This window comes from Mustela nivalis (genome assembly GCF_964662115.1).
Source record: "Mustela nivalis genome assembly, chromosome: 7".
Taxonomy (NCBI): domain Eukaryota; kingdom Metazoa; phylum Chordata; class Mammalia; order Carnivora; family Mustelidae; genus Mustela; species Mustela nivalis.
In genome coordinates, this window is record NC_139026.1 from 95,938,518 (window position 1) to 95,961,530 (window position 23,013).

General features: G+C 59.6%; 3 protein-coding genes across 3 annotated transcripts; 2 read left to right on the forward strand and 1 right to left on the reverse strand.

Annotated features, from left to right (window-relative positions):
• The first annotated feature begins 1,045 nt into the window (after positions 1-1,045).
• On the forward strand, positions 1,046-10,503 carry NXPH4 (neurexophilin 4). Its single transcript, XM_082740748.1, has 2 exons — positions 1,046-1,270; positions 8,926-10,503. The coding sequence occupies exons 1-2, from the start codon at positions 1,214-1,216 to the stop codon at positions 9,778-9,780; spliced, it is 912 nt and encodes a 303-aa protein (XP_082596874.1). The 5' UTR covers positions 1,046-1,213; the 3' UTR covers positions 9,781-10,503.
• Positions 10,504-13,035: 2,532 nt separating this feature from the next.
• On the forward strand, positions 13,036-18,040 carry SHMT2 (serine hydroxymethyltransferase 2). Its single transcript, XM_082740749.1, has 12 exons — positions 13,036-13,189; positions 14,195-14,392; positions 14,891-14,970; positions 15,149-15,349; positions 15,622-15,703; positions 15,839-15,961; positions 16,089-16,228; positions 16,575-16,740; positions 16,929-17,028; positions 17,115-17,270; positions 17,352-17,459; positions 17,573-18,040. Exons 1-12 carry the CDS (start codon positions 13,157-13,159, stop codon positions 17,698-17,700), a joined length of 1,515 nt encoding a protein of 504 aa, XP_082596875.1. The 5' UTR covers positions 13,036-13,156; the 3' UTR covers positions 17,701-18,040.
• Positions 18,041-18,220: 180 nt separating this feature from the next.
• On the reverse strand, positions 18,221-20,478 carry NDUFA4L2 (NDUFA4 mitochondrial complex associated like 2). The gene is made up of 4 exons (XM_082740750.1): positions 20,363-20,478; positions 19,904-19,992; positions 19,053-19,113; positions 18,221-18,953 (listed from the first exon to the last, which is right to left on the reverse strand). Exons 1-4 carry the CDS (start codon positions 20,417-20,419, stop codon positions 18,897-18,899), a joined length of 264 nt encoding a protein of 87 aa, XP_082596876.1. The 5' UTR covers positions 20,420-20,478; the 3' UTR covers positions 18,221-18,896.
• Positions 20,479-23,013: the final 2,535 nt, after the last annotated feature.

Consider the following 23,013-nt stretch of genomic DNA (forward strand, 5'->3'; position numbering starts at 1 on the left):
TATCTCTTTGCTTGTCCCCATCTCTCACTGTCTAGGTGTCGGTCGTACCACAACCTCAGCCACAGCCTCAGTGCATAGCAACAGCTGACAGCTGAAGACTCCCTGGGCAGGGAAGAGAGCGAGACTAGGGGGAGGAGGGAGCCAAGCTGGTGAAGAAACAGCCAAGAGGATAGGGACAGAGACAAGGCTGGGGCTGGGGACAGAGACAAGGGCAGAGACGGAAAAGGAAAGGGACAAGGACCGAGAGGAGCTGATGGTGAAAGATGGGACAGTGGAAGGGAAGGGATAGAGACTGCACCAAGAGGCTGGGCAGGCGGCGCTGAGGGGACTTCCTGCCCCACCCCACCCCCCCGCAGGGACTCTCTGGGACGCGTGGGGGTCAGAGGTGGGAGGCGAGGGGCAAAAGTGAACGGCCGGTCCAGCAGAGGAGTCCGGAGCCCTCGGAGGTGCCTTGGGGGCGGAGGTGGGGGCATCGGGCGCCGTTTGTCAGCCCTATTGACAGACGTGATGGGGTTTCCGTCCGTGATCAATGATTCTCATCTCCGGGCCGAATGAGCCGCGGGGCGCCCATCCATCCCCGTCAGCGCCGCGCGGCGGCAGCCGCCCGAGGCCCCGCCCGCCCTCACCGAGGCCCCTGCCCTACTCCTGCCCCGGACCCACCTTAGCTTGGAGCCTAGAAGGGGCCCGGAGCGCCGAGGGACCCAGGTATTGTGGGGCCGCTGAGCCTCTCCGGGCTCCGGCTCCGCCGTGCACCCCTTCGAGGACAAGGTCCCGGAGCCTCGGGCCCCACACCCTGCCCCATTCCTCATCAGGGCACAGACCTAGCCTCTCGGGTACACGACCCCTAGGCCCCGCAGCCCTCTGCGCTTCGCACCTGGGCCGGGGGCGTGTCCGGGGCGTGTCGGGGTGAAAGTCACCTTCGGTGCCCCCAGCTGGGCGGGAGGGGGCGCGCAGGGCGCGGCGGGGATTGGAGCGACGCGGAGCCCCGCCCCCCCGCCCGCCCGCCGGAGTCCGACCCAACTTTCTCCCCCGCCCGCGCCCCGCCCCCAGCGCCGAGATCGGTTCCTCTCGCTCAGTCCGCGCGGGCCGCGCCGCCTGCTCCCGCTGCTCCGGCAGCCACCCACGGCGCGCCAGCCCAGGGTCCCTCGCCCCCAGGCCCGGCTCCGGCCTGCCCGGGACCCGTCCCGCTCGCCCCGCTCAGCCGCCCGGGAAGATGCGGCTGCTCCCGGAATGGCTTCTCTTGCTCTTTGGTCCGTGGCTCCTGAAGAAGGTAAGGGCAAGCCGGGCTGGAGCGGGAGCGCGGGGGTCCGGAACGCAAAGGTCCCAGAGTGCGAGGGGCTCCGTGCGCTCGTCCCGCCCCTAGCGCGGAGAGTCCCAACTTTGCGCCGCGCGGCGGGTGCGGACAGACAGACTCCCCGACCTAGGACGGGCGCTCTCCGGGCCCAAGTTGGCTGAGGGTTGGGGGTGGGTGCCGGGGTGGAGGCCGGACTTGGATCTGGCTCCCTGCTTGGCGGGGGAGGGGACGAAGCCCGACCCGCGAGTGCGCCAGACTGAGCGGGAGTGCGAGACAGACAGACAAGCCAGCAGGGTGTCAGCCTTGCCGTCTTTCCGCGCCAACGTCGCTCGCCTTCCTCGCTGTCTGTCCTTCCACCCCTCCACCTCGCCTTCCCATCTCTCTTCTCTGCACTTGTCACAATGCCAGGTGAGCATACACGACCCGACACACGCGCGCGCACAGATTCGGCCGAACTTGGCTACAATCTCCCATCACATTTCCCGCGGAGACACCTTCTCCCCTGCACAAACCTCACAGACACACCCCTCTCTCACGCCCAGCTGATGAGGGTGGGGGCTGTCTGGAAGGGGAGTCTCTCTTCCTGTGCTCTTCTGGCTTCCACATCTCACGGCTGCCTCTTTCCCGAGGCTCTGGGGCGAGGACCGAGGCTGAGGAGGCCCCGATTTGATCTGCCTCCCTCCCAACTTGAAGGCTTCAACTCCTGGACACGGTGTGCTCATATGTGCTGGTGTGGAGTGCGGGGGTCCGCGTGTGCACCTGTGTGCGTGCATGTGTCTGGGACACCCAGTCCAGAGTGCGTGTGTAAGCTACTGTGGTGTGTGGTGTTGGCTTTGAAGGGGTGAGTATGACAGCCTGCTTCACAGTGCCCTCTCTGTGCCCCACAGTGGGGGCATAGGCCCTGGACCCCGACTCCTTTCATCGTCTCCTTGCCTGTGACTTTTCTGTTTCCTGCACCCTAACTGTGACTTACCTAGCTTGGGAGTAGGCAGGTAGCTTCCTAAACCCCTACTTCTTGCACCCCAGCCCTTAACCCCTGTGGAGTCTGGAAGGGGTATAGTCCCCCTGCCTTTCCCCTGCCAACACTTGGGCCCCACCTGCTCAGCCAAATCAAACTCAGCAACTCCAGCAGGGTAGGCACTGTCCTAGAGGAGCTGGTGATTGAGCTTCCTGATTCTCCCAAATGCGCCTGGTGACCTTGAGGGGCTGGAATATGGGAAGAGGGGTCCCCTCCACAAAGACTGCTTCCCCTGGCAGGAACTCCCTTTGCACTGGCTGCCCAGCCCTGCCCTTAGACTACTACAGTTGGGGCCCTGGGCCCCACAAGCCAGTTGTGTATGTGAAGGCCTGCGGGGAATGGAGGTAAGGATCCCAGTCCCCTGCCCCTTCTTTGTATTTCCTCCCCACTCTTCTCTCCACTCTCCCCATCAAATAAACTCCCCTGTGGACAGATCTGGTTTAATTTCCTTTGCCCCCTGAAGGGGAATGAAACATCTGGTAGAGACTTGAAGGAGAGTAAGCATGAGGATGTGAACGATGGGGATCTAGCTCAGAGCTGCAGCTGTGGGCCTCCGTGTTGGAGGCAGTGGGGGCGAGTGTATCTGCCTTTTAGTCCAGTTTGTGTGCGTGTGAGAATCAGTGTTTACACACATGGAAGGACTGTGGGTGTGTATGTATGTGTAATTGCATGGCAGAGTGTGTGTAGAGAAGTGTTTGTGTGTCCAGGTACCTATCTGTGTGCTTGTGTGCACTTGTGGGTACAGTGTGGGCACAGGTGCATAGCCCAACATGGATCTCCAAGTGCATCTGTGTGCTGAGGTGCATATGTTGCCTGGAGGTAAGTCTCTGGGCTTTGTGAATGTCTGTGTGCTTGTGGTTTTGAGTGACTTTGAGTGTGGGTGTGGGATTGTGAGCCTCAGGATGTGTTCATGTATCTGAGTGTGGCGTGTGTGTGTGTGTGTGTGTGTGTGCGCGCGCGCTCTCTCTCTCTCTCTCTCTCTCTCTCAGGGCTGTCTCAGTGCAGGGGCTGGGAGTATATTGACATGGTAAGGGGTGGGGGACAGATGACAAGGTAGCTCTTTGGAAAACCCTAATTGTCCAACACTAACCCTGCCTCCCCCCCCCCCCCAGCCCCTGCCCTGCCACCTGCCTCCGCTTCTGGAGCCTGGGACTCTGACTCTGACCCCGGGCTTCTGCTGCCCCTGGGACTGAGGCCTCTTGGCCAGACCTTCTTCAGGATCTTTCTGATAAGGTCTCTGACTCCTCTCTCCATCCATCTCTTGTCTTCCCACCCCTTGCCAAAGCAGCTGCCTACTGGGAGAAGCAGCAGGCGATCAATAGTCACTAATCACTAATCACTAATTACTAATTAGCTAGGGGAGGGCAGGGGCGGGGCCCTGTGGGATCTTTCCAGTTCTATCCTGCCTCGGGGAAGGATTAGGCCCAAGTGAGCCTCTCTCAGCGCTGGCGGGCCCCAGACCTGCTTCTAGCCACCGGCTCCTGCCTCATACCCCTCTCCAGCCCCCCACCTAATCTCTGCCTAGGCCACTTAGGCACGCGCAGCCTGGGTGAGGGCCCAGAGCCCTGTCGGGGATTTGGGGGTAATCAAGGGGCGCAGCTGGGCCAGGGGCGCAGGAGAAGGGGGGCGCTGTGACAGCTCCCTTGGGCCAGAGCCTGCACATATGAGAGAGGTACCCATTGGAAAGGAGAATTTAGAGGGTCATGGGGTTGAGGTTGCAGGAGAACTGGAGATCCAGGACTGGGTAACTGGGGAAGAGGTGAAGTAATTGGGAGACAGAAACAAGGTAATGAAGTGTCACTGGGGTCAGAGGCGAGGTCACTGGGAAGGGGCGACATAAACGTTGATAGAGACCAGGTAAGGGGGCATCCCAGGGCTCAAGAGATGAAGTCATTGTCAAGGAGATGGGGAACTTTGAACAGAGCCCTGCAACTCCACATGGGTGGGGCCCGGAAGGGACCAGGGTAACAGAGAGAGGGCATTTCCCGCGGAGAGATGGGGTAGGGGTCCCAGGGCTTAAGCACGGCTGGGTGCAGCGGCGAGTAGCGGCGTGTGGGGTCAAAGCGAGCTGAGGGGTGGGAATGGGGATCAGGGAGCGCTGCCTTGAGCGCTAGAAATTGGCGAGTCTCCCCCTCTCCCTCTCCTGCCCCTCCTCCACCTCCACCCCGCCCACTCCCCCTCCGGCTCCGGCTTCGGGAAATTACATCCCCGCTCCGCGGCTCTCCCCCCCCTCACCACCACCGCGCCCCGGAGCCCGCGCCTTTATAGGCACATTTATTGCAATAATAAAGTGAGGCGCGGGGCGGGGGGCGGGGGGCGGCCGTTCCCGGGGGGACCGCGCCGGCTCTAGGAAGCAGGGAAATAAAATAAAATAAAATAAAATCAAAATTCAGATAACGGTGAGCCTTGAGCTGCAGGCCTGGAGCAGGCGGGCAGGCGGGGCTGAGGGGGAGGGGGTGCCAGGCCCAAGGGCAGAGCCCGCCCCACCAGCGGTCCCCGCCCCCTCACGCTATAGTGGGGTCTGGAAGGAGCTATCATCGCTTCTACCTGCCTGGCCCCCTCCCATAACCTAGTCCTGCCCGTCTTCTGCTTTTTCCTCTGACTTGTCCCCCATACCTGTCCTCAGCTCTGTCTCCGTCCCTGTCCCCTGTCTCCTTCCTTGTCCCCCATTGCCCATTCCAGTCCCCATTCACATTTGCCATCCTCATTTCCTGGGCCTTTTCATCCCTCAGCACCCCTGCTCCTGCCCAGTAACCATTCCCCATCCCCCATTTCTGTTCCTGCCCCCATCTGCTGCCATCCCCATCTTCCGGTTCCTACCCCATCTCAGCCCTGCTTGCCATCCCCAGTGCCCATTCCTCAACCACCATCTCTGTTCTCCTTCATCCCCATTTTGGTTTCCATTCCATTCTTCACCTGCCGTCATTCCCCGTCTGCATACCATTGCCTGTCCACCATGTATGATCACCTCTCCATCCCTGTTTCCATGCCTATCCTTGTTCATCCTTACTGCTGCACCATATACCTGTGCCTGCCAAGTCCCAAACCCCAGTCCCCCCATCCCAGCCCTCACCCCAGCCTATCCTATCCACCCACCTCTGTCCCTGGTTCCCAACTGGACCCTGTCTATTCCACCCCGCCCTGTCTGCAGTGGCCCCCACCCCCACCCCTTGCTAGGTACAAGGGCTTAATACGCAATTCGCTGCCCTTCCCCAACCCGGGCCTGGAGGAGCACTGTTCCTTCCCCAGCCACAGGGTGCCATTCCCTTCCTGGGTCCGGAATCCTGAGCGGCGCCACCTGACCCATGCTGGCGGAAAGAAGCCAGGGACTGGTCTGGAGGCCTGGGGGAGGTGCGCCCTGCAATGCGGCTGGGGGGCCGACAGCCTGAATCTCCCCCCTCCCCCCCCAGTCCCATCCCGAAAGAGCCCCCCCCACACACACACACACACTGGAATTTGTTCAGCAGCAAGAGGCAGCCTCAACTCCCCTCCATTGCGTGGGCTTACTGCCTTAGGGGCAAAGCGCTCCTGGCTGGGCTCCCGCCCCGCATGGGCCTGGAGGCGCCCGGTGAGGAGCACCCCCCACCCACACCCACACCCCCGCCCGCCACCAAGCACCTCCGCCCCTGCGCCAACAGCCAGACTAGCCTCTCCCCTCGGCAAATGTCACCGCGCCCAATTAGCTTAATTAAACCAGCTCTGGAGCGAGGGGGACCCCTCCTCGGACAACACCCTGCTCCCACTCTCAGTCAGGGAGGGGGAGGGACAGCACCATGGATCTGGGGAAATAGGGGCTCCTTTATCACCCTGCTTTCCTTCATTCCCACCGCACCCACAGATGAAGACAGAAGGATAGAGGGAAAGAACCAAGAGAGACAGACAGAAATGGAGCAAAACAGAATCACGGAAGGAGAAAATTCGAGACAGAGTGAGGGACTCAGAGAAGAGTCTCTGAGAGAAATGGAAAAACAGTGAAAGAGGAAGAGAGAGAGAGAGAGCGAGAGAGAGCGTGCAAGCGAGGAAGCCAGAGGGAGGATTTGATTTTATTTTATTCCATGTTCCCATTTCTCGGCTCGTTTCCTCACAGACTCTCACCCCCTCTCTGTCCGAGCTCCCCCCAAGGTCGCTTTGGCTGCCCCCCCCCAACTCTTCCCTTTTATCTCGGCAGTCTCCTGCAGCGGGTGGGGGTGTGGGTGCCCAAAGCCCAGGGATTTGCCAGGATCAGAGAAGCGCAGACAGCAATTTGTCTGGGATCACAGGGCCGTGGGGGAGGGGGGAAACCCCCAGCACCCCTCACCACCCAGCCAAACCTCTTTTCCTCTCCCAGCCCCTGCCTGTGAGGGGTCATAGGTCTGAAGCGGCCTCTGACAAGTCCTGGGCTGGGTGCAGGACTATGAGTGCTGCAGGGGTGCACTGGGAGGGGGTGTCTCAGAGGTATTCAGGGTCATAAGAGCAGGTGACTGGGGACTGATGGATGCCCCTGGAAAGGCAGTGTTGGACCTAGAGGGGTGAGGAGATTAGGAGTCAGAGTTCAAATGACTCCCCCCCCCCTCTCCTTGACCTTCCCTGGAAGCTTTATGCACTCCCTTCCTCCAGTGACCTACCTGAGGCTCAGGCCCTGCCCTCTCCAAGCCCACCTCCTTGGAGGTCTGTCTTGCCCCCTCAACAGTGTGGCCTGAGACCCTTCCCACCATCCCTCTCCAGCCCACCCTCCTGGTGTTAGCTGCCAGCTCAAGCTTGTCTGTCTGAGTCAATCACTCTTGCCGCCCCCGCCCCCCTCACCTGAGCTGGGAGGAGGGATGGACGGGAGGAGGAATGAGGGGGGCGATAAATATGTATGACGAGCGGGTGGCGGCAGCATTAATAACCCGGGATCGCAGTGCTGCGGGGATGGGGACCAGGCGATGGAGATTCTAGCCCAGCAGCTTGACTCTGGCATTCCTGTCCCTTGTGGACTCATGCTGTGTACACAGGGTATGTGCAAACACAGGGGGCACCCATGCTGCCAGGCCTCTTTACCTACCCAAAGCTCAGCCTGTAAGCCAGTGAGGAACCCGCCAGAGACCATTCATATACAACTCACACAGATGCACCCCCCCCCCAACACACCGCACTTGTTCTATTATTGTGGACATACTGATACACACCCTTGAGAAAGAGCTTAACTCATAGACAGAGGGTGATAGGAGCTCACACAGGAGAAGTAACACCTCTGGACACAGCTAATCCAGACACACAACCACACCAGTCACACAGACAGAACCACCACAAACTGATAGACAGCCTCATTCAGATCAACACACAGACACACACAGCCAACCCAGGCACATACAATCCAGGCATATATACGGAGCCCTCACAGGCTGACACAACAACCAGCCAGCACCACAAGCAGACACACACACACACACACAGGCCCCTCAGACTGATACAGGCAGGCAGACACACACACACACACACAACCACAGGTTGAGACAGAGTGTGAGCGTGCACACGTACACATACTCTCCCACACACCATCACTCCAGGTACACGGTCACACACAACCATCCCAGGGCTGCCAGACATACCAGCACTCCAGGATGATGCCCGCACTACTCCCTCCCAGCAATCTGAACCTCCGCAGCAAGGGCCACACAAACTGGCCACAGCTAACAGTCTGACTGACACACTCTGACACTCCCGGCTCCTCTCCCTCCCGCTGCCCTCGCTGGAGCAGCGGCTCCATATTTCTTCCTCCTCCGGCTCTCAAACGTCTCCTTCTCTCCCGGCCAGCCCCCACCCCACCCCACCCGCCCCGGATAATTGATGGCCGGGGCCTGGCCCGGCCGCTCCCGCCTCTCGATCCATCTTGTATTCGCGCCCGCGCTGTCTCCCAGATCAGCGGCCACCTGAGACAGGCAGGAACGGGTGAGGGCGGGCACAGGCGGTCCTCCAGCCCCCTCCAAGCCCAGGGAAGGGCCACTAGGCGGCCTCTCCCACAGTAAGAGTGTCGGAGGAGAAGAGGGGGGCCTGTGTAGCCCCCCAGCCTCAACCCACAGCCGTGAGACCCTCCAGGGCTCTTGCTCCGCCACTCCCTACAAGGGAGTAGAGGCTGAGGTCTGGGCAGAGACTAAAGCCTTGGCAGAGGTCAAGTTGGGAGGTCTTCACTTCTTTCTTGATGCTGGATGTTGACAGCCCCCACGGCCTGGCCTTCCTGAGTCCAGCTCCTCCCCAGTCCACCATTACTTGGAACCAAGCAGGTTCCAGGCCAGGGGACACCCAGCCGGTGGCGTCCACAGCTCCATTCCCTAATCCAGCCCCGAGGGCTTTGGCTTTTTTGCCTTCCTCAGTTCGCACTGGAGTTCTCCGGAACACAAGGATTCCCAAGTCATTTCACAGATGTGGGAACTGAGAACGGGTCAGTGACTTGGCCAAGAGCACAGAGGTTGAAAGGGCTGCAGGCCTACACCAGTACACAGCCCGGAACCACTGACCGTGGACCGCCCAGTTCCCTTTGGGCTCGCAGCGGCTGGGAAAAGGGGCTGGCCGGGTAGGATAGGGGGTGGTAGGATCCTGGGATGGCCAAGGAAAACCCCAGCGCCTCTCTTTTCTGCTCTCCCTTCGCCCACAGGTTGTCAATGCCCAGATACCAGAGTCCCGGAGTCCGCAGTACCTGGAGCTGCGCCCTGCCGCGGCCAGAGGGGGAGCCCCTGGCCAACAGCTCCCGGTGCCCAGGTCTTCCCACAGCCTGGGCACCGCCCGCGCCTGGAGCTGGGCCTGGCCAGCTAATCACACCGGGGCACTGGCCCGGGCGGGGGCGCTGCCGGCGCCGCGCACCAAGAGGAAGCCGTCCATCAAAGCGGCCCGCGCCAAAAAGATCTTTGGCTGGGGGGACTTCTACTTCCGGGTACACACCCTCAAGTTCTCGCTGCTGGTGACCGGCAAGATCGTGGACCACGTGAACGGCACCTTCAGCGTGTATTTCCGCCACAATTCGTCTAGCCTGGGCAACCTCAGCGTCAGTATCGTGCCGCCCTCCAAGCGGGTCGAGTTCGGGGGCGTCTGGCTGCCAGGGCCGGCCCCCCACCCGCTGCAGTCTACGCTGGCCCTGGAAGGGGTTCTCCCTGGGCTGGGGCCCCCGCTGGGAATAGCGGCCGCGGGACCGGGGCTAGGGGGTACCCTCGGGGGCGCGCTGGCGGGCCCATTCGGGGGCGCGCTGGGAGTGCCCGGGGCCAAAGAGTCTCGCGCTTTCAACTGCCACGTGGAGTATGAGAAGACAAACCGCGCGCGCAAGCACCGCCCGTGCCTGTACGACCCATCGCAGGTGTGCTTCACCGAGCACACGCAGAGCCAGGCTGCCTGGCTCTGCGCCAAGCCCTTCAAAGTCATCTGCATCTTCGTCTCTTTCCTCAGCTTTGACTACAAACTGGTGCAGAAGGTGTGCCCAGACTATAACTTCCAGAGTGAGCACCCTTACTTTGGGTAGCTCCCCTCGCCCTCGCCCGGACCCTAAGCTTCGCGCCAAACCCCGGCCTCCCTAAGTGAGACCCCTCCCTGTGCCCCGCAGCTCCTGTGGCCGTGTCCACCCCTTCCATTCTGAGGGCGAAGGAACAGCCCTCCTGGGGACAGTCAGCCACCCACCATAGGTTCACCTTTTCCTTATGGGGAGTGCCCACGAGGCAGGGGTGGGGGCCTGGGGGGAGAGGTAGCCCCTCCGCTGCCTCCCAAAGTGGAGAGGCAAGAGCACAGGTCTAGAATAGATGGAGCTTGAAGGAGGTCCCAGCGTCCCTCATGTCTGCAGTGGGTCCCCCTCATGCCCCTGGGCGCTGGGTTGGACATTCCCTTTGTCCTCATCTTTAATGACGTCTGGCCTGGCACCCTGGTCGCACCCTTTCTTATCCCCAGGCGCTTGTCCTCCTGTTCCACCCTGTCCCCACGTAAAGACTGTGAGGCCTAAAAATTGCGGCCTATCCCCAACCCCTTCTGCCTGCCGGTATGCCTGTCCGCCTTTCCCCCGGAAACTCTAATTAGGGTAGGGGAAGCAGAACTCCTGGGCCTAGGCGATGGACTGGGCCCCTGCCCTCTGCCCACTTCCCTTCCATCCCTGCAGTCCTGCTCCACCTGCCCCTTTCCAGCTGCTTCCTCTTGGTGATATTTTTTCTATGCCCCAACAGACGGGAAAGGGAACAAAATAAAGTGAAATCCAATACGTGTCTGTGTGAGAGACCTTTGTAGGGAAGGGGTGGTGGTGTGGGTTTATGGGGGAGCAGCGTTCTGGCCAGGACCTCCTCCCTCGGCAGGCTCGTGGAAACTGAGGCAAATATTGATGGAGCTAGCACCTTGGAGGTCATCCAAGACCAGATGAGGGAGAGATGAGGGCGACCCTTGCTGTGGGAGCTCTAAGGTGAGGATTTTCTCCCGAGGTGGACGTAGGGAAGCCGCAGCAGATCGAGTGGGGAGGAGACCTGAAAGGGGACTACCAGCGGACTGCTGGAGATGACCTGGGGGAGGAGGTATAAGGCCTTGAAATGGGACGAAGTCGCGGGGACAGCGTAGGCAGAGCGCCGACAACCTGCTAAGCTCCGAGGGGCTTGAGGGAGGTGGCAGGTGGGGGGGGGGGAGGAGGAACGGTGTTTGCGGCATCTGGAGTCATCGATCTTCCTTTTCCTTCCTAATTTCGTGGGCGCTGAGTTTGCAGACGGCTGAGACAGGGAGGGAGGCCGGAGACGAGGGGGTGGGGGAAGGGACGAGCGCGAGTTTGGAGAGCCCGGCCGCGTCGTCGCCGCTGGCCGCCTGCAAACAAGGCCCCCTTCAGCCAGCTGCCCACCCTCCCCACCCCCGCCTCCAGCTCCCTCCTGCCGCCGCCGCTGCTAATTTTATCCGCCCCCAACTCTGGCCCGGGCGTTAATTGGCTGCGGCTTCATTAGCAGTTCTCGAGCTCAGCCGCCCCCCTCCCCTGGGGACCCCTGACTGGGGCGAGGGAGGGGGTAGGACAAGCTGAGGCACAGAACCCACCTCAACACTTGGACACTTGGTCTTTTGCCTTCCTTCTTTTTGAGTCCTGGGCCAAAATACCGGCTCAGCTAGTGCAGTACTCCCCAGGGAATTGCCCACTGGTTCCAGCAGGAAACTGAGTCAGAGGTAAGTCTGACCTAGACGTGCCTGGGAGTGAGAAGTCGCTGAGGGGAAAATAAATCATGGATGGATGGAGGGATGGGTGGGTGGATGGGTGAGTGGGTGGATGGGTGGATGGGGGAATAACAGAACTCAAGCTGAAAGGAAGAGGGAGGTGGGAGGTGGTTCTAGGTCAGAGACTGGAGGAAGAACTCTAACCAAGCAAGGGCTTATTGCTGAAAAACCTGAGAACACCTGAAGTTTGAGTGGGAGGGAACGTTAGAGCAAAGCAGGGACTTCTGAGGCCTGGTAGGAGAGCCAAGTGGGAATGTTCAGAATAAGCAAGTTAGCCCATCTGGGTCTCAGTTTCCTCACTTGTAAGGCAATAATAAAATAGCATGTCCTGGAGATTAAATGAGACTTTGCATGTCAACATGTTCTGTGACGGACTGTCCTTCTCCTCTTCCTCTGACTCACAAACTGCCTCCTCTGCAGCCATCCTCTTCTCCTCCTCCCCTCAACCCCCCTGGGACATCTGGACCTCTGGGAGCTGAATTGCCCCTGCCCATCACTGCACTTGTTGCATTTTATTACTTGTTCACTTCTTGATGTCCCAGCAGTCAGTGATCTCTTCTTGTATCTCCAAGGCTAGGCCATGTCTGGCACAGAGTAGGAGTGCAACATGTCTGTTGAATGAGTGAATGAGTGAATGAATGAATGTGTCATTTTGTTAAGTAAGAAGATGGTTCTCAAAATCACTGCTTATTTGAATCACTGAGAAGAGGTTTTACTGTCACCATGAGTGGGCAAATGTCTGCTCGTTAAGATCCACTGAATTAGAACCAGGGAAGAGAAGTCTCCCACTCATATATTTATATTACATTTCCCAGTCAATTCTGATCCCAAGGTTTGGGGACCTACTTCTAGAGGGGTCAGTGATTCCCTCTCCCAAAGGATGAGTCCAGACGAAGTCAGGCTGAAAGGAAGATCCTGTCTGGTTCTGAGGATCTAGAGCCCCAGGGATAAAAGAGAGCTCACTGACTGCTGGAGCCAGCGGCAGGAGGTCAACCGATAGCAAGATTCAACAAGTGGCAACAACAGGAGGGGGCGCCTCACTCAGCTCCAGGATGTCGCAGGCGAAGGAGATAATCATGGAGTAGCCAGAGGATGAGGGGACGGTGATTCATTCCAGAGCTCTGGGGAGCATGTTTACATACAGAGTCTCACTCAATCCTCACTACATGTTGTTTTTGAATTACAAGTGAGGAAACTGAGGGCCAAAGAGGCTAATTTGCTAGTTTGTCCCAAAGGTGGAACTTGAACTCAGGTCTCACCCTTCCAAGCCAGGGAGCTTTCCAGGGCACGGCAGCTCTCTAGCTCAAAGAGGAATCTTTATATTTTCAAAGAACCTAATAATGTAGGTATTCAGGAGGCACCCAATAAATGGCTGCGGGGATATACCCCCACTAAGCTGGAGGACAACGAGGAGGTGGTGCGGCACTGGATCTCTTTTCTTTCAGGCTGCAAATGGGGAACTGAAGAGGAAGAAGGAGGTGAAAAAAAAGAAAAAAACTACAATTCCCAACAGATCATAAAGGGGCGGCCTCACGCATGCGTAGTTCCTTTCCCTTAATCCGGTGGTTTCTCGGGCCGTTCTCGCGCACGCGCTCTCGGATCAGTCTTCTTCTGACCCTTTGCTTTGCCCCCGCCAGAGTTGGTGGCTGGACCTCCTGCGACCTCCGGTTGCGATGCTGCCCTTCTCTTTGCTCTGGGCGACTCGGGTAAGAACGGGGCTTCTGATACTGGGTGACCAATAGGAAGCGAGCGCTCCTCCTACCCGAGTTCCCATTCACAAACTCTGGGGTTCTCCTGGGTTTTCCATGCACGTGGTTTTGGTCCTCGGGGAACGGACTTGCAACTAGGGAATCCTTGAGAACTCCTCCGACCCCAGTGCCCGCGGAGCATCTGGGGCCCCTCGCCATTCCGGCAACCAGACGCCCCAGGGCCTGTGATCACCCATTTCACGTGGCATTAGGGGAGAGAACCGCACCAGATGCCCCGTGGACCGTTGGTGAATGAGCGGGTTCCTGGACTGGACCGGCGAGCCCAGTCTCTTCCTGCTAGCTTCCAGCCTTGCAGATGATGCAACCCGGCCCCACTACTTACATCAGGAGTCCCTTGACTCTGTGGGCTGGTAGGACATGGAAGAATGGAGGGCACAGAGGGCAGGATGTGGGTTTTGGCTTTCCTGACAGTAGGCTCCCCCCATCCACCTTTCCCCCAGAGACTGCTAAAGGTGTCTGCCACCTCTCTTGCTCTGGAAACTACCTCTGCAGCCTATTGCCTAAATCCTTGCCAACTCAGCCTCCAACCCCCTGACTGCCATGGAGGCCCTGCAGGAAGACCTTTTTGTTCCTGTGGGTTGGGGAGGTTCTGGAACCTTAGTGGACTGCCTCTGAGTTCCAGAGGCATAGGCTTCTGGGAGACAAACTTTGCCCTCTGGCTTTGCAGAGTGGTTCATGGGTAAAGCTGGAGGGAAATTCTGAGGTGAATTAAATGGACCAAATCAGAACCACCCCCTGGACATTGAACTCAACCTTGGCTCTGGAACTGGAGTTTGAAGGCGGAGGTGTGGGTGGCAAGAATTGGAAAAGGCTGCTGGACCACTGGCTGCTGGATTTTGAGCCAGAAAGCCTGATAAGCATGGCTGAGGGTTGCTGGGAGACTATTTGGATGATTGTGTTTTTTTGTTTTTGTTTTTTTGACTCTGGTTTTTCCTCTCCTAGCCTCTGCAGAGATGTGGTCAGCTGGTCAGGATGGCCGTCCGGTGCCAGCACAGTGAGGTGGCCCAGACCCACACTGGAGAAGCAGCCAGGGGCTGGACAGGCCAGGAGCGTCTGTCAGACAGTGACCCTGAGATGTGGAAGCTGCTGCAGAGGGAGAAGGACAGGCAGTGTCGTGGCCTGGAGCTCATTGCATCAGAGGTGGGGCTTGGGGAGAGAGACCACGGCATGGGCCACAGTGGGCGCAGGAAGTAATAGGTCATCATACTGCTCTTTCTCCAGATTTTCCTTTCAGACTCAAGGCCTTCCTGCTGGGCCTTATCTCCTCCTCTTCTTACTGTCCTCTGAAGAGAAGGCAGGGCCAGTCTGGATTAGGGGTTGGGGACATTAGCTTTCAGAACTGTCCAGGGCCCCTGCAATCTAGTGTGGTCCCCTCCCCTTCCCAAGAGGGAAGAGGAACCTGGAAGTACAGGTTTGAGTAGACAGGTGGCCTTGCAGGGGACATCCATCCCAGCAGCCCGGTTTCTCAGGTTGCTTTCTTCAGGCCTGACAAGGAACGCTGAATGAAAAAACAGCTTTCTCTAGAACCCAGCTCCCTCCCTGCGGCCTGGGGCTCTGGCAGGGAAGGGCTGCGGGGGGCTCCAGGGAAAGGGGCTCAGTACCTTCTGACATTAACTCCCCCAATCCCCCCCACCCCAGAACTTCTGCAGCCGAGCTGCGCTGGAGGCCTTGGGGTCCTGTCTCAACAACAAGTACTCGGAGGGTTATCCTGGCAAGAGGTGAGGGCTGGCACCAGAGGGCTGAAGGCAGCCTCAGGGATGGTGCTCCCTGTGGGGGACACCTGCCTGTACCCTCCCAGCGTGTGTAGAGGAGCGGCCTTCCCAGCCCTTTGCCTCTGGTTGCAGGGGATACCAGGACCCTTTCTGTGTGCCCTGATACATCCCCATCTTGTGGCAGATACTATGGAGGAGCAGAGGTAGTGGATGAAATCGAGCTGCTGTGTCAGCGCCGAGCCTTGGAGGCCTTTGACCTGGATCCTGTGCAGTGGGGAGTCAATGTCCAGCCGTACTCGGGCTCTCCGGCTAATCTGGCCGCCTACACAGCCCTTCTGCAGCCTCATGACCGAATCATGGGGCTAGACTTGCCCGACGGGGGCCAGTGAGTATGGATGGGATGGGTGTTGGCTTTGGTGAGCATAGGGAAAGAGTTACTGAACATCTTCCATGTGTCCTGCCGTGCAAGTCAGTGGATGAAGACGAGAAGACCCCAGTCACCAGTGCTCAGCACAGAGTGGACCGAGCAGGGAGGATTGTGCCTGCTTGGAACAGCATTCCAGGGACAGGGTCCTCTGGAGCTGGGCAGGCAGGGTGTGGTGAAGTCTGGGAGTTACTCGTCTCTGAAGCTCTCTGATCTCTCTCATCTGCTCCTAGTCTCACTCATGGCTACATGTCTGATGTCAAGCGGGTCTCAGCCACATCCATTTTCTTTGAGTCCATGCCCTATAAGCTAAATGTGAGTGCTGGGCCCTGGTGGCGCTCTCCTGGGGATGGGGAGGGGTGGGAGTCCTGGGCAGCCTCCAGGGTCAAGGAGAAGAGTGAGCTGCCCTGCTTCCTTCTCAGGGCTTCAGCTTTTCGTTTGTCCACGCAGCCTAAAACTGGCCTTATCGACTATGACCAGCTGGCACTGACAGCCCGACTTTTCCGCCCACGACTCATCATAGCTGGTACCAGTGCATACGCACGCCTCATCGACTACGCCCGAATGAGAGAGGTTGGCGGAGGGCTGGCATGCTGGCCACATCCCAGGGAGGCAGTGGGGAGCTTCTGGAAGGGGGGCCACCTGGGGGAGACCTGTGTGGGCCCTCCCCAGGCTGAGCCCTGTCTCTGTACCTGCCTAGGTGTGTGATGAGGTCAAGGCGCACCTACTGGCAGACATGGCCCACATTAGTGGCCTGGTGGCGGCCAAGGTGATCCCCTCACCTTTCGAGCATGCGGATGTTGTCACCACCACCACTCACAAGACCCTGCGAGGTGCCAGGTCAGGCTTCCTTGAAGTTAGGCCTCGTCTTTCCCTGTCTTCACGCCCTTTTCCCAGGGCATGGCTGGGCTGCATCCCAAAGAGGTTCATTCCCACCTGAAGCCCCAGAGACTCCTCAGTGTGTGATGACTCTCCTTGTCTTGTCCATAGTGGCGGTTCTCTGCTGGGGGATTTGGGAGTGAGCCTGCAGGGCTGTTCTCCTTGACCACTGGGCTCAGCTGTACACCAGCTCAGCTGAGGTAGACTCTCAGAGCACAGGGGGCCCAGGCCAGCCAGCTTCCTCTGCTTTCCCCACCCCTTGTCCTTTCTTCTCAGCTTTGATTCTGATCACCCACTTCCCACATAGGTCAGGACTCATCTTCTACAGGAAGGGGACTCGGGCTGTGGATCCCAAGACTGGCCGGGAGATCCCTTACACATTTGAGGACCGAATCAACTTCGCTGTGTTCCCATCCCTGCAGGGAGGACCCCACAACCATGCCATTGCTGCAGTGGCTGTGGCCCTAAAGCAGGTTGGGGAGCTGACTCTTGTAGGGAGGGCATTTGGCCTGGGGCCTTAGACCCTGCTCCATGCTGAGGGAATCGGAGCTGAGAGCAGGGAAGCCCAGGTGGGGTCAAGAATGGAGTCACAAGTGTGCTGAAGGGGGCAGGGCAGATGGGTGGCCCTTGGGGTTCCAGGTGCTCCTGTCTTGTCCTGCAGGCCTGCACCCCCATGTTCCGGGAGTATGCCCTGCAGGTCCTGAAGAATGCTCGGGCCATGGCTGATGCCCTGCTAGAGCGAGGCTACTCGCTCGTGTCTGGTGAGCCAGCGGGTGGGTGAGAGCCTCTGCAGCTTCAGACAGAGGCCTAGAACTCACCTCCCCCTGCTGGCCGTCCCTCCCCTCAGGTGGCACCGACAACCACCTGGTGCTCGTGGATCTGCGGCCCAAGGGCCTGGATGGAGCTCGGGCTGAGCGGGTGCTGGAACTGGTCTCCATCACAGCCAACAAGAACACCTGTCCGGGAGACCGAAGTGCCATCACACCTGGGGGCCTGCGGCTCGGTGAGACCTGGGCTTTGAGGGAGGAAGGATGGCTACCAGGTGGGCTTGGACTGTGCTGACCCTCTTCTGTGTCTTTCCCAGGGGCCCCAGCCTTGACCTCTCGACAGTTCCGCGAGGATGACTTTCGGAGAGTTGTGGACTTCATAGATGAAGGTGTCAGCATTGGCTTGGAGGTGAAGAGCAAGACTGGTGAGTGGGCACGACCCTGGCTGAGCCAGCCTTTCGCTATCTTTCCGTCCTGCTGGCTGATCAAACAGGCTTCTCTGGAGTTCTGACCACTTTTTTCCTTATCCCCCCTCTAGCCAAACTTCAGGATTTCAAATCCTTCCTGCTCAAGGACCCAGAAACAAGTCATCGGCTGGCCGACCTCAGGCAACGAGTGGAGCAGTTTGCCAGGGCCTTCCCCATGCCTGGTTTTGATGAGCGCTGAGAGCCCTTAGGAAATGAGGCCCACAGACTGAAGTTTATTGTTCTGCCTACTGGGACCAATGGAGAGGAGTGTGACTCTTTTCATTTTTTGCTGGAGGAGGGAAGGGTTCTTATTTAGGGAAAGACCCAGCTATACTCTGAACTTTGTAGCTGAGAAGATTTCTTTTTGCTAAACTTAGAAGGAGGAGGCCTGGGGCTTTCTGCCCTGAGCTCTCCCATTATCTCAGTGTTACAGACTCCTTGCTTTTACTTGAAGAGAGGCCAGTTGCCCTTGTGAGCCAGAGGAAAGGGTGGGTAGGCACCCATCTTTCTGTTTTTAATCTAATAAAATGCTAACCTGCCTTGAGCTGTCCTTTTACTGTGGGAGGGGTCCCTTGTGCCGGTGCTGACTTGTCTCCCTCCACGTGTTCCTCCCTTCCCTCCCACCACCACAAGGACCGTCCCCCCCACCCCCCACCGCAGCCTCCTTTTTCTGTCTCTGATCAGAGCCGACACCAGACGTGATTAGCAGGCGCAGCAAATTCAATTTGTTAAATGAAATTGTATTTTGCCCACGGCTGCTTCTGTTTGATCCCAGGGGACTGAGGGGAGCAAGGGAGGGGCAGGATGGCAGGGGGAGGCCCAGGTGCAAGGCTGCAGGGAGGGGATGCCTGTTGGCTGGGGAAGCAGTGGGCTTAGGCGCGGGGAGGAGCTCTCGCTGAGCTTCCTCGGGCGAAGGTGCCTCATCCAGGGCGGGCTGGGCGGCAGGGGACGAGCCCAGTCGAGCCAGAGCAGCACCGCCCCTGCACGGGAGCCCAGAGCCTGGGCTAACGTGGGGCCCGCCACGTCACTTGGCACCGAGAAGTCCTCGCTTGCTCTTGGCTCACGTTGGCCACGCTCAACACGTAGCCTGAGCCACACCCTGCAAGGCCCGGGTAGGGGGGCAGAGGGGCTGGTTGGAGCCTTTTGGGTCAACACACTGCCCGCCCTCCTAACTCCTCCCCCGCGTGGGACTCCAGCGGAGGGTCAGAGGCGCTTCCGCTGAGGGAGCACGGGAAGGGGGTGGGGTGCCGTCTCCCCTCCTGTGGGAACCAAGCCTGTGTAAGCAGCAGCTGGACAGGGTGGCTAGAGTGGCGCCCTGGGGGCAAGGGGCAGAGAGTGGAAGAAATGAGTCGGCTGGCTGATGGTGGTTTACTTCTCACAGGCACCCCAGCCAGCTTAGAAGTCTGGCCGGTCCTTCTTCAGTTTCTTATAGTCAGTGGAAACTGCAAGAAACTAGGAGGGAAAGGGGCAGTGAGTGCCCCATACATCCCTTGGTGGCCTGGGGGTGGGGAGGGTGGTCCTGGGACCAAGATGAACAGATGGAGGAGGTACCTTGTATTGGTCATTGGGGCTCAGGCGGTTCCAGGGCTCTGGGTTGTTCTTTCTGTCCCAGCTACAGAGAAAGAGGGGGAAGGTGAGGGTTTCCTCTCTGAAAGCTAGGACCCAGGAGCCTAAAGTGACAAAAGAGTCTCTGCCCCACCCCCAACACACCCGTCCTATCCTGGGGCGGGGGTGGGGGGGGGCTACTTCCCAGGAACTGACAGGGGTGCTGACAAGTGAAACAGGAAGGCTCGGGCCAGGTGAGAGACTGACAACCCAGCCCAGGGCCTCCCACCTGTTCCTTGGCCGCTCTAGGTTCACCCCCCAGAGCAGAGCGCTGGGAATGAGATCCTGAGGGGTTGGAGTTTCCTGATGCGCCTGCAATTCTACCCCTGAGGTGCTCTTGGCGCTGGCTGGAGAGCCCCCATGGCCCACCCCCACCGACCTTGGTGGGGCTGGGACTCTCTGCTCCCCTCTAGCCCCAAAGGCTCCCTTAGCAGTTCACCCGGCCACACCCCCAGCACTCAGGCGGGGAGGTGGAGGTACCCAAAGGCTGCCCGCCGGCTGAGCACGTCGCCATGGCAACCGGGCAGGGAGCGGTGCGGGTTCCGCAGCCCGAAGCGGGTCGAGTCTGGGGCCCCAGGAGTGAGTGGTCGGCCGGACGGGTTGGAGGGCAGGCCGGGGCCGCCTGGGGCAGGAGGAGGCTCCAGCCTGGAGTTGCGGCGCGGCGCTCACGGAGATGCGCCGCCCTGGGGATCCCTGATGAGACCACCCACTGGCACGGTTCCTGAGAGGCCCTAGCGTTCCTGCCCTACCCTTGCTTCACCCAGGCCCCCTGCTTGCGTCCCAGACCCGGCCTTTACCAGACGTCGGGGCTGCGCAGGGCGAGTCTCAGGAGGTACAGCGCGGCGCTGCCCATTCCCAGGCCAATGAAGCCGATCATCGGGATGAGCTGCGGGGAAGACAGAGGACACTTTAGGGGTCAGCCCCCTCCCCGAAGTCCCTTTACAATCTTCTCTGCCAGCACCCGCCCCCGCCCCCACCCCAGCCCAGGTCTGGCACTCCCTCCTGTCTGGGAGAGAGGACCTGGAATCTCCCACACCACATCTCAAGGCTTCGCGTCTCCCTCGTCCCACAGCGAGTGGGTCCCAGGTGGATTCAAGAGTCGCGGGGCATATTGCAGGGATAGACTGAGGGCACGCTGGAGAAAGACCAGGAGCACTGGGGAACTGGGCAAGGGACAGGGTACTGAGAGATTTAGGAGCAGCCAAGGAAGCGAGAGAGTTAGGAGTTAGTACAGTGGCTCTGGGGACCGAACTCACCGCGGGATGTCTCTTGATCTGCCGGTAGAAGCGGGCCCCGGGATTCGTTCCCGCCATAGCGCCTCTCCACCATCTGATGCTCCCCAGCGGTTCTGCTCCCTCGCACTTCCTGGGGTCCCGCCCCCGAATGGGGAGGGGTCAGCCCAGCCCAGCCCGGCCCGGCCCAGCGGGGCCCGCTTCAGCAGGCTCACCCCACCCCCACTCATCTCTTCCTCCCGCAGTTCCCAGCTCAGAGCCAGAGAAGTGTCGGTAAGCAGAGGGCTTTCTGATCCGGCACTCCTCCCAATGGCCGCACCCTGGTCTGGGGGACACCATCACACCTGGCGCTTTGAACTGGTTTCAGAGAAAGGCAATACAGGCTTTGAGCAAGAGACTGATTGAGGGAGGATCCAGAGGTAGAAGGAGGAACTCACCATGGGACAGGCAGCTGGACAGAGAGACTTGCAAGCCAGGTGCAGGGGTGGTGTTCACGGGTGGGACCTGGAGGGTCCTGGGGACCAGTGATAGCATCGGAAGCACTTCCCGGACAGCTCTAGAGCTCACAGATAAGGCCCCAGTTCTGTCTCCCTACAAAGTGTAGTGGGAGGAGGAGAGGGACAGAAAGAGCCACAGCACTAAAGCAGCCCCAGCTCCTCTAGCCCTGGGTAGTGCTCCAAGTTGTATTGTGGTTGGCTTGGAATAGTGTTTAGAGGTCAGGGGAGCCGGGTGTATTTTAAACCTGGTTCAGGACAGAGTTAAGTCAGTTGTGGAAGTTTGGGGCTTTGATAGACTTGCTTGCTCTGCCTACGTCCAGTTCCCTCCAGATGAAGTTGGAGCCCCCTAAGGAGGCTGTTTCTGACTGTGATGGAGAGGAAGGGAATGGGGTAAGGAAAATAGCCAAGGAAAGACAGAAAAGATGGTGAAGGAGGAAAGAGAACAACACATACAGAGATACATGTTCCGAGCAATTGCCTCCCTTTCCGCAGCCAACTTAGGTGTCTGCTATGCTGCTAGGGTGGGAAAGCTCACTGCCATCATCTCTGGGGAGTTGGGGGCCTAGGCACCCAGGAGCCTAGTCCTAACCACCTCTCCCCACTCCCATGCTAACTTCACCCTCCCATCCTCCTCCCTCCCACCCCACGGGCAAATCCCACGGAGCTCCAACACCTCTCCAGCCCAGAGCCCAGTGGTGGTGGTGGCATGGACAGGGGTGAGTTGTGCACCCACCACTGGGCTTGCGCGGTGGTGGTGGTGGGGGGCTGAACTGGGAAGGAAGCTACCCTTCTGGGGGCCCCCTCCCTTTCCTGGCGCTGATACCTCCCCCGCCCCCTGTGCTGACAAGCGCGGCTGTAATTAGGCTGCGGGGTCCCAGGCTCTCCGCCTCCCTCCGGCGGATAATGAGATAAAGTGTCAGAGACACGGCGAGAACAAAGAGACAGAGACTCGCGCGATGTGTGTCGGGGTGGGGGGGAGCGGAGAAGGGGGGACTGACAGGATGTCAGAACCTGGAGCGCAGAGCCGGGTCCTCCCTGAACACCCGCACCTCAAGGACCCGCCGGGGAGTGGAATGCTCTGTCACTCATGCCCCCCAGCCCTCCAGTCTCCCGGATTAGCAATCAATCCCAGAGCTCGAGCTCCAGGGGCTGCACATCTGGGCTGCACATCTGGTTCTGCATGGCACAGCTGGGGCGCCAGGACGCAGACAGGGACGTCTGGCCCCCGTGCCGCGCCCTTTGGCTTCTCGGGCCCTCGCCCGGGCTCTTGTACTATTTCTTATGACTTCTGGTGACCAGGGACTGGTGCGTTCCGAACTTTCCGCCCCGCTCCTTTCCTAGAGCCGCGGTTGTTCCTCCTGCCTCGGGCCTCCGCCCCCACTTTCCAAGAGCCTTATTACGTTATTGCTTCTGTTCTGGCCTCTCCGGGGGGCCTTGACCCTGCACCTATTTCTGGTGTCAGTCTCTGATTCCTTGCCTGAGATCCTACTTCTAAGTCCCCACTCATCTCTGGATCGTGATCTCTGGGGCTGAGCTGGGACGCGGAACTCCGTGAGTTCCGGATCCCATCTCTCCCCACCCTCGCGCACTCTCCCATCTGAAAGACTAAGGCCACCCGTCCAAGCCGCGTGAGGGACGGCAGAAGTCTTTTGCTGCGGATTAGGGGTGGCCTGGGGCGTGCGGGGTCCCGTGGGGACCAGATTCCAAACGCCAAATCGCACCGCGATACTAATCCTCGCGCTGGCGCCGCTCGTCTAAAACAGCTGGACTGGGCGGAGCGAGCTGGCTGCTGGGGTTGTGGGCGCGGGCGCCCCCTGGAGGTTAAGATGCTCCCAAGCTCTTTGGGGAGATGCCTCGGGCGCCCCCTGTCGGGTCCTGCAGGCTCTGCGCCCCACAGTTTGGGGCAGGTTAAGTCTGTGCCTGGAGCTTGGGTCCAAGACCCGCCTGCCTCTCCTGCCACTCCCACCGCCAAGGCACTGGGTCCCGCAGCTTCCCCTCTTCTGGTTTGAGGTGGGGCGGGGGTCAAGAAAGGAGAGGGCACGAGGGATCTCCCACCTCGCCAGCTGTGGAAGGCACCCAGAGGTTCAGGCGGGTTCCTCTCTCGGGGCTGGTGGGCTCCAGATGCCCGGGGCTGGGTCTCTGCCCTAAGACTACCCACTGCCCTCTGCCCCTGCCTGC

What these genes read in the sequence shown, in the direction of transcription:
- NDUFA4L2 (XM_082740750.1), bottom strand. Translation starts at nt 20,419, where the DNA reads ATGGCGGGAACGAATCCCGGGGCCCGCTTCTACCGGCAGATCAAGAGA. An exon ending in AGATCAAGAGACATCCCGCG is followed by an intron (nt 19,993 to 20,362) that starts GTGAGTTCGGTC and finishes TCTTCCCCGCAG; the next exon opens with CTCATCCCGATGATCGGCTT. An exon ending in GCCCCAATGACCAATACAAG is followed by an intron (nt 18,954 to 19,052) that starts GTACCTCCTCCA and finishes TTTCCCTCCTAG; the next exon opens with TTTCTTGCAGTTTCCACTGA.
- NXPH4 (XM_082740748.1), top strand. Translation starts at nt 1,214, where the DNA reads ATGCGGCTGCTCCCGGAATGGCTTCTCTTGCTCTTTGGTCCGTGGCTC. An exon ending in GTCCGTGGCTCCTGAAGAAG is followed by an intron (nt 1,271 to 8,925) that starts GTAAGGGCAAGC and finishes CTTCGCCCACAG; the next exon opens with GTTGTCAATGCCCAGATACC.
- SHMT2 (XM_082740749.1), top strand. Translation starts at nt 13,157, where the DNA reads ATGCTGCCCTTCTCTTTGCTCTGGGCGACTCGG. An exon ending in CCATGCCCTATAAGCTAAAT is followed by an intron (nt 15,704 to 15,838) that starts GTGAGTGCTGGG and finishes TTGTCCACGCAG; the next exon opens with CCTAAAACTGGCCTTATCGA. An exon ending in GGAGGTGAAGAGCAAGACTG is followed by an intron (nt 17,460 to 17,572) that starts GTGAGTGGGCAC and finishes TCCCCCCTCTAG; the next exon opens with CCAAACTTCAGGATTTCAAA.